A 9,909-nucleotide genomic window follows, 5' to 3' on the forward strand; every position below is an offset into this window, starting at 1 on the left:
GGGCCTGGGCTAGGGAGCCAACCACCTGGGCTAGGGAGCCGGCCGCCATTGTGGGAAACCGGACCTGCTGCCAAGCCAAGCATTTTTTAATGGATTCTTGTCACATTGGGCACCAAATGTAGACGTAACCAACTGTCTTATTAAATAAGAAACACAGAACCAATGCAAAGAAGAAAGCCAAGAGATCAGAGTTAAGAGCCTTACCACCTGCTGCTAACCTCTTAAGCCAAGAGACCTCCCTGAAAGAGAGCAACTTCGTGTGTTTATCTTTATATAGTCTTTCTGTTCTGCCTTCTCATTGGTTGTAAACCCAAACACAGGACTGCCTTGTCACTGCCTGTAAGTACAGCCCTCCAGGTCTTAAAGGCTTGTGTCTCCAATGCTGGCTGTATCCCTGAACACACAGAGACTTACCTAGCTCTGCCTACCAAGTACTGGGATTAAAGGCATGTGCCACAAATGCCCAGCTCTGCTATGGCTTGCTATTAGCTCTGACCCCCAAGCAACTTTATTTATTAACATATAATTAAAATCACATTTCAGTACAAATAAAATACCACCATAGAGCTGTCTAGGAAGAGGAAGTGAGGTACCTAGGATAAGAGAGCCAATGAGAGGGCAGAAAAGTAAGGTATATAAAGCCTAGGTAGACAGGAAGATGCAAATTTAGAAGCTGCCGAGTTGCGGTAAGGTTAGCTGTGGCTTTCCCTATTTCCTTGATCTTTCTCTAAGGCTTTCAACCCTATATTTGGCTCCATGTTTTGTATTTAATAAGACCATTTAGAAACTCATCTACATAGATTGATTCCCAATTTTCTGAGAAAATGCCATACTAATTTCCAAAGTGGCTGTACAAGTTTTCACTCCCACCAACAGTGTAGGAGTGTTCCCCTTGTCCCATATCATCTCCAAAATAAGCTGTCATCAGTGTTTTTGATCTTAGTCATTCTGACAGGTGTAAGATGGCATCTCAAAGTCACTTTGATTTGCATTTCCCTCATGACTATGGATATTGAGCTATTCCTTAAATGTCTTTTGGTCATTTGAGATTCTTCTGTTGAGAATTCTGTTTAGCTCTGTAGTCCATTTTTTAATTGGATTGATATTTTGGTGTCCAGTTTCTTGAGTTCTTCATATATTTTGGAGATCACCCCTCTGTTAGATGTGGGTTTGGTGAAGATCTTTTCCCATTCTGTAGGCTGTCATTTTGTCTTATTTACTGACTGTGTCGTTTGCCTTATAGAAGCTTCTCAGTTTCAGGAAGTCCCATTTATTAATTGTTGCTCTCAGTGTTTGTGCAACTGGTGTTATGTTTAGGAAGTGGTCTCCTGTGCCAATGCATTCCAGGCCTACTTAATCATGGTAGATATTTTTTTGATGTGTTCTTGGATTTGGTTTGCCAGTTTTTTTTAATTCTTTTTGTATTAATGTTCATGAGGGAGACTGGTTTGTAATTCTCTTTCTTTGTTGCATCTTGTGTGGTTTGGGTATCAGGGTAACTGTAAGAAGAGGTTGGCAATGTTCCTTCTGTTTCTATTGTGTGGACAAATTTGAAGAGTATTAATATTAGCTCTTTTTTGAAATTCTGGTAAAATTCTGCACTGAAACAATTTGGTCCTGAGGTTCTTTTTGTTTGTTTGTTTGGTTGGTTGGTTTTAAGACTTTTAATGACTGTATTTTTTAGGGGTTATAAGTCCATTTAAATTGTTTATCTGGTCTTGATTTAATTTTGATATGTGGTACCTATCCAGAAAATTGCCCATTTCTTTTAGATTTTCCAATTTTGTGGAGTACAGGTTTTTGAAGTATGATCTGATGATTCTCTGGATTTCCTCACTGTGTGTTGTTATGTCTCCCTTTTCATTTCTGATTTTTGTTAATTTGGATGCTCTCTCTCTGCATTTTGCTTAGTTTGGATAAAACTTTGTCTATCTTGTTGATTTTCTCATGGAACCAACTCTTTGTTTCATTGGTTCTTTATATTGTTCCCTGTTTCCATTTTATTGATTTCATTCCATAATTTGATTATTTCCTGGCATCTATTCTCCTGGGTGAGTTTGCTTCTTCTTGTTATAGAGATATCAGGTGAGCTGTTATGTCCCTAGTGTGAGATTTCTCCATCTTCTTTATATGGGCATTTAGTACTATGAACTTTCCTCTTAGCACTGCTTTCATAGTATCCCACAAGTTGGGGAATGTTGTACATTTATTTTCATTGAATTCTAGGAAGTCTTTAATTTCTGTCTTTCTTTTTTTAATTGATCCTGTGGTGATTCAGATGAGCCTTATTCAGTCTCCATGAGTTTGTGGCTTTCTGTAATTTGTGTTGCTGTTGAATTCTAACTTTAAGCTATGGTGATCCAACAAGATACAGGGGGTTATTTAATTTTTTTGTACCTGTTAAGATTTGCTTTGTGACCAAATATGTGGTCAGTTTTAGAGAAGATTCCATGAAGTGCTAAGAAGAAGGTACATTCTTTTGTGTTTAGGTAGAATGTTCTTATATGTGTATTAAGCCCATTTGAGTCACAACATCTGTTAGTTCCATTATTTCTCTGTTAAGTTTCTTTCTGGCAGACCTGTCCATTGGTGAGAGTGGGGTGTTGAAGTCTCCCACTACTAGTGTGTGGGGTTTGATATGTGATTTAAGCTTTAGTAATGTTTCTTTTACATATGTGGGTACCCTTGTATTTGGGGCATAAATATTCAGAACTGAGACTTCATCTTGATGGATTTTTCCTGTGATGAAAATGAAATGTCCTTCTCTAACCCTTTTGATTCATTTTAGTTTGAAGTCTATTTTGTTAGATATTTGAATAGCTGTACCAGCTTGCTTCTTAAGTCATTTTGTTTGGAAAATCTCATCTTAAATCTTTACTCTGAGGTAGTGTCTTTCTGTGAAGTTGAGGTGTGTTTCTTGTATTCAGCAGAAGGATGGATTCTGTTTTCATATCCATTCTGTTAGCCTGTATCTTTTTATAAGTGAATTGAGTCCATTGATATTAGGGGGCATTAATGACCAGTGATTACTAATTCCTGTAATTTTTTAGTGGTAGTGTGTATATGTTTGCCTTCTTTAGAATTTGCTGGTGTGGGATTATCTATTGCCTGTGTTTTTGTGTGGGTGCATATAACTTCCTTGGGTTGAATTTTTTCTTCTAGTGCTTTCTGTAGGGCTGAGTTTGTGGATAGGTATTGTTTAAATCTGGTTTTATCATGAAATATTTTGTTTATTCCATCTATGGTGATTGAAAGTTTTGCTGGGCATAGTAATTTCGACTGGCATCCATGTTCTGTTAATGTTTGAATAACAGCTGTCCAGAACGTTCTGGCTTTCAGAGTCTCCACTGACAAGTTGGGTGGTATTCTGATAGGTCTGTCTTTATATGTTACTTTGCCTTTTCCCTTTGCAGCTCTTAATATTCTTTATTCTGTATGTTTAGTGGTTTGATTATTATGGGGCAAGGGGACTCTTTTTGGGTCCAGTCTATTTGGTGTTCTGTAAACTTCTTGTATCTTCATAGGTATTTCCTACTTTAGGTTGGGAAAGTTTTCTTCTATGATTTTGTTGAATATATTTTCTGTGCCTTTGAACTGGTATTCTTTTCCTTCTTTTATCTTTATTATTCTTAGGTTTAATCTTTTCATGGTATCCCAGATTTCCTGGATGCTTTGTGTTATGACTTTATTGGCTTTATATTTTCTTTAACTGATGAATCTATTTCCTCTATTGTATCTTCAAGGCCAGAGATTCTTCTATCTCTTGCATTCTGTTGGTTATGCTTGCATCTGTAGCTCTTGTTTGTTTATCCAGATTTTCACTTTCCAGCATTCCCTCCATTTGTGTCTTCTTTGTTTTGTTGCCTGTATTTCCATTTTCAAATCCTGAACTCTTTCCTTCACCTGCTTTTTCTTGGTTTTCTTTAAGAAATTTATTAATTTCTTCCAATTTTTTGTTTCTCTTCCTTGATTTCTTTAAGAGAATTTTTCATTTGCAATTTAAAGGCATCTATCATCATCATAAAGTTATTTTTAAGGTCATTTTCTTCTGCTTCTTCTACATTGGGATGTTCAGTTCCTGGTATTGTAGAACCACTAGGTTCTGGTGGTGTGATATTCCTCTTTATGTTATTGAATGTATTCTTGCATTGGCATCTACCCATCTCTTCCTCCAATTTGTGCAGGCAGTGTGTGTGCCTCTGGCAGTTGTTCTTCCTCTTATTGGTGCAGGCAGTGTTTGTGGTTCAGATAGCTGCTCTTGGCCAAATTGATGTTGGTGGTGTCTGTGTCTGAAGAAGCAGCTGAGGTCATGGGGGATGGGTGGGTTTTGGGTGGCAGAGTGTGACTTATAGATTAAAGAGTCTGATGGGGAGTGGTGGTGGAAAGGCCTGCCCACAGGATCCTTCGGCTTTGATGAGTAGGGTTGAGGGGCATGGGGTATGACTTGGGGCCTAGGGCCTAGAGACTGGGTTTTCTAGACAACAGTCACTCATCTCTCTGTCCAATCCATGTTGGCAGTGTCTGTATCTCTCTTACATTTCAAATTAACCCATTTATATTAATCTATGTTCTGCAACATGGCATTACCTCTCTTTCATCTTGCCCTTGTTTCTCCTCTGTGTCCTGCTGGCAATTCCACTAACTCTGCCCCTGTTCTTCTCAGTGTCCTTAGTGTGGATTTCATGGCTAACCTTATCCTGTCCAGCTATTAACCAGTCAGCTTCTTTATTAAGTCAATCACAGAGACATATTTACAAACTGTAAAGGGATATCCCACACTTTCTTTCCTTTCTTTATTTTGTTTTTGTTGTTTGAGACAGGGTTTCCTCTGTGTAGCATTACTTGTCCTGGAACTTATTCTGTAGACCAGGCTGGCCGCAACCTCATAGAGATCTTCCTGCCTCTGCCTCCTGAGTATTGGGATCAAAAGTATGCAACACAACTGCCCAGCTTTGGTCATCTTTTTCGAGTCCATTCTTCTTGGCTTAGAATGCTACTGGCAATGCTTATTTTCACTTCCCTTAAACATTTGTACTAACAAAAATTAGTTATTGTCAGTATGTAATGCTTAAACAATAATGTATGTCATGTTAATGTACAGTAAATGAGTATTACTTTATAAAATCAGGTCTATATATGTATATATAAACTTTTTTAGTTCCTTAAAACTAACCTAATATTATTATGTCACTAGAATTTCAGAATTCATTTGTAATTTTTAATTATTTCCCACTTTTCTTCAATTTTTCATAATAGTAATGAACTATAATTGACATTGTGCCAAGAAAATATATAGAAAAATGTCTAATTTCTTTACTATCATGCTGACAGTCTTATTAAACACAATGTCCCTTAGAATCCAGGATCTCACTTCATGTCATTTTGTCAGATAACTGAATGAATTGCTTTAACAAAACTCAAATTGAAATCAAACAACCTCTTTCTCTCGGGCCCGTGGCGCCGGCAAGATGGGCAAGTGTCGCGGTCTCCGCACTGCCAGGAAGCTCCGCAGCCACCGGCGGGACCAGAAGTGGCATGATAAGCAATACAAGAAAGCCCACTTGGGCACAGCCCTTAAGGCCAATCCGTTTGGAGGTGCCTCCCATGCCAAGGGAGTTGTGCTGGAAAAAGTAGGGGTTGAAGCCAAACAGCCAAATTCTGCCATCAGGAAGTGTGTCAGGGTGCAGCTCATCAAGAACGGCAAGAAGATCACAGCTTTCATGCCCAACGATGGCTGCTTGAACTTCATTGAGGAAAACGATGAAGTTCTGGTTGCTGGATTTGGTCGAAAAGGTCATGCTGTAGGTGATATTCCTGGAGTCCGCTTTAAGGTTGTTAAAGTAGCCAATGTGTCCCTTTTGGCCCTGTACAAAGGCAAGAAGGAAAGACCAAGATCCTAAATTTTGACAGCGGAAATGCAATAATAAATTTTCATATTCTGAAAAAAAAAAAGAAATCAAACAAAACTTTCTCACTAACTCAGGTTCTTTTGACTTTGCTTGATTCAATTATTCTGATTGAAAGATTAGTGATTCAAAATCTGTTTAATACATACATGTACACTTTTAATGCTGCTTGTGAGCATTTATAGACATCTTATAGCAACACTATGAAATAATGTGCAGTCATGTAATAATAATATATTATAAGGGGTAAGTAGCTATCTAATATTAGAACAGTGTTTGGAACTTAGCTAATACTCAAATTTATTATCAATTTTTATTTCTAATTTGAAAGGAAAAAATCTGTGGAAAAATGTAGATATTAAGTTGTCTTATATTATGATCAGATAGGATAGTTATTTCAATCTTTCTGAATTGGATAATATTTGGTTATGACACAAGATGCAAACTGTTTTAGAGAAGGTTCTGCTGGCTTCTGAGCTGGTGTATATTCTTTAATGCTCAGGTAGGATATTCTGTAAATATCTCTTAAGTCTTATATTTGATGTCATTTATTTTGGGGGCTTTTTTTTTATTCTGTTTGTCCAGATGTTCTATTGGTAAATGTTAATTATTGAACTTAGCCACAATTAATGTGTTGTTAATCTGTATCTTTAATTCTAGTAGTATACTTTTTATGAAATTGGGTACACTAGAGTTTGAAATATATATTGGATAATAATGTCTTGTTTAATTTTTCCATTAATTACAGTGAGATGTCTAATTAGTTGTAGTATTGAGTCTTTTTTGTTAGATATTAGAATAGCAGAGTCTCCTTGGTTCCTGGTACCATTGGACTGGAGTACTTTCCTCCATGTTTCACTCTAAATTTGTGCCAATCTTTAAAGTTGTCTTAGTTATTTGTCTATTGATGTGATGATACCATGACCAAGACAGCTTATTTATTAAAAAAAAGAGTTTTGGTGGGGTTTGTAGTTTCAAAGTGTTAAAGTCCATGGCCTTCATGGTGAGGAACATAGTAACAGTCAGGCAGGGATGGATCTGGAGCAGGCACTGAAAGCTTACATCTCAATCTATATGCATGAGACAGAGAAAGCTAACTGGGAGTAGCATGGGCTTTTAAAATTTCAAATCCCATTCTTGGTAACACACTTCCTCAAATAAAGCCAATCCTTCAAAAAAAATGTTCTACCATCTGGGTACCAATAATTCAAATATATAGACCTATGGGTCCATTGTTATTCAAACTACCACATTTCTGAGTTCTGAGATTAAAATCAAGCACCATCACACCTGACAAAATTAACAAACTTTCATGAAAAAATCCCTAGAAAACCTGTGACTAGAGGAAACATTTCTAAAAGTAATAAAGGTGATATACAAGTCTATATTTCTATCATGATAAATGGAAAAATACTAAAAGCATTTATGCTAAAATTGAGAAGGAAAGAGTGTGCATTCCCTCAATTGTTTTTCAGTATAGTAATTAAAGCTTTAGCTAGAGCAATATGAAAATTAGGAGATAAAAGGAATATAAATAGGAAAGGGAAGAAGCTGAAGCATCCCTTGAAGATGTTATTATTCTATGCAAAAAAAGACTCTAAAGACTCAAATCAGAAAACTCTTACTGTTGATGAAGATTTTTAGAAAAATATCAGGATAGAAAATTAACATACATCAATTAGTAATGTTCTTTTTTGTTTTAATGACAAACATATTGAGAAAGATGTCAGAGAAATAATCTCATTCACACTAGCTTCATAATGTGTACCTTGAAATAGAGCTAAATAAGGACATAAAAGAAATGCGTAGCAAAAACATTAGAAGAAAACATACTGGAAATATTAGAAGATGGAAAGACCTGTCATGTTTTCATGAATGGGTACAACAAATTGAAAATGACAATTTTAGCAAAACAATCTATACATTCAATGCAATTCTAATTTAAAAAATACACTATGTTTTCAACAGAAATAGGTACAATGAGTCCAAAATTTATGTGAAAATGCTAAAACACCTACATAACCAAATAATCCTGAGTAATAACAATACTACTGGGAGTATTTTCATAGCTGATTTTAAGTTACCCTACCAATCTATATTAGTAAAAACCATAGTATTGGCACAAAAAACAGACACATATATGAATGGAATAGAATAGAGGAACCATTTATAAATCAATTCTACTAGATTTATCTGATTTTTGTTGAAGAGGCTAAAAATGTACATTGTAGAAAAAACAGTCTCTTCAACAAATGATAATGGGAAAACTTGATACCCACAGGAAAAACATCCTTTTAGTTCACTAAAAAAATAAAAAATTCAAATACAAATGTATCAAAAATCTAATCTCAAAATAAAACATGAAATGTTGGAACTGATAGAAAAAATTTGAGGAATGTACTATAAGTTATAGATAATAGTAAGAAATTTTTTAAGCATTTTATAAATAGGAAAGCAAGAAATGAGGCCCACAACTGAAAAATAATACCTCAAGAAGATCAAAAATATCTGAAAACCAAAGGAAAGTGTCAATCAGCAACAACCTACAGAATGAGAAAGATATTTTCTGCCTACATATCCAACAGATGATTAGTATCTAAATAACTAGATATTAAAAAACAAAAACAAAAGACCCAGAGAGATGGATCAATGTTTAAGAGTACTTGTTGCTCTTAGAGTAGATTCAGGTTCAGTTCCCAGCACTCACTTTGTACTATCAATCATCAATAATTCCAATTTCTGAAGATTTGACATCTTGTCTGGACTACATGGAGACTGTACAGAGTTGGCACACAGACATGAATGTAGGTAAAATAATCATATATACAAATGGAAAATAAACCTTATAAACAGAAAACAACAACCAAAAAGAAGACACAAATTTGGGTGGATAGGGAAGGTAAATCTTTGGGTATAATTGGGGAAGGACAGTGAATGTATTCAAAGTACACTGTATGGAATTCTCAAAGAACTGATTAAAATGAGACTAAAACATGATCTAGAACTAAATACAGTTGTCTAAGGAATATTAATGGTTAACAAGTACTTTAAAAAGTTTTCAACATCAACAAACATTAGGGAAATAAAAACTAAAACCATTGTAAGATTGCATTTACTCTAAGTCAGAATAACTGTTTTGAAAAAAAATCAAACAATAGCAGATACTGACATGATTGTGGGTAAAAGGAGAACCATTAACAATGTGTTCTAGATTAGTAAAGATATTACAAAAAACAGTGGATTTTTTTAAATGGCTAGAAATAAAACTACCATATGACTCAGTTTTAGCATGCTTAGACATTATTGTACCATAGAAATTCTGGTTCACCTATGTTTAATGCCCCTCTATGTAAAATAGCTAGAAAATGGAGACAGGATGTCCATCAGCAGATGAATGGAAAAAATATGATACATATGCACAACAGAATTTTGTTCAGCTATAAAGAGAAAAAAATTTTGAAATTTTCTGGAAAGTTGGTGGAGCTGAAAAAATTATACTGAGTGAGGTAATTCAAGCCCACAGCATCAAGGACTAATATTTCATTCATATGTGGATGATAGATTCAAATCTCTAGATTTAAAATTTTTAACTTAGAGTATCTGTAGAAGTCAGGAGACTAGAAGAAACCATTGGCCAATAATTCCTTTAAGAGACCAGATGACAAGAAAGTAGAGAAAGTAATATAAAGGGTGGGGGGAGGTTAAAACAAGGACAAGGGTTGTGGGACAGGGGAAATGAATGTGTTGAAATGGTGGGTTAACCAGAGGGTTACAAAATAGACATGTAGCAGGCTTTCTTGTACCTCCATCCAGCTCCCAAATTAAGACATTGAGAGTTATTAGTTATGAATGCTTTGCCTTATCTTGTGCTTGCCCATTAGCTCTTATACTTTAATTTAACCTGTTTCTCATCATCTACATTTTGCCTTGGGGATTTTTACCTTTCTTTCATTCTGTACATCCTATTTTTCTTGCTTTTTCTGTGTCTGACTGGCTGGGGGAT

The 9,909-nt window shown here is 35.5% G+C and overlaps 1 protein-coding gene across 1 annotated transcript; it reads left to right on the forward strand.

Annotated features, from left to right (window-relative positions):
• Positions 1–5,442: 5,442 nt before the first annotated feature.
• On the forward strand, positions 5,443–5,952 carry LOC114696800 (40S ribosomal protein S23-like). Its single transcript, XM_037198837.1, has one exon. The coding sequence runs from the start codon at positions 5,469–5,471 to the stop codon at positions 5,898–5,900; it is 432 nt and encodes a 143-aa protein (XP_037054732.1). The 5' UTR covers positions 5,443–5,468; the 3' UTR covers positions 5,901–5,952.
• The last annotated feature ends 3,957 nt before the right edge of the window (positions 5,953–9,909 follow it).

Source organism: Peromyscus leucopus, chromosome X, assembly GCF_004664715.2.
Source record: "Peromyscus leucopus breed LL Stock chromosome X, UCI_PerLeu_2.1, whole genome shotgun sequence".
In the NCBI taxonomy this organism is placed as follows: Eukaryota; Metazoa; Chordata; class Mammalia; order Rodentia; family Cricetidae; genus Peromyscus; species Peromyscus leucopus.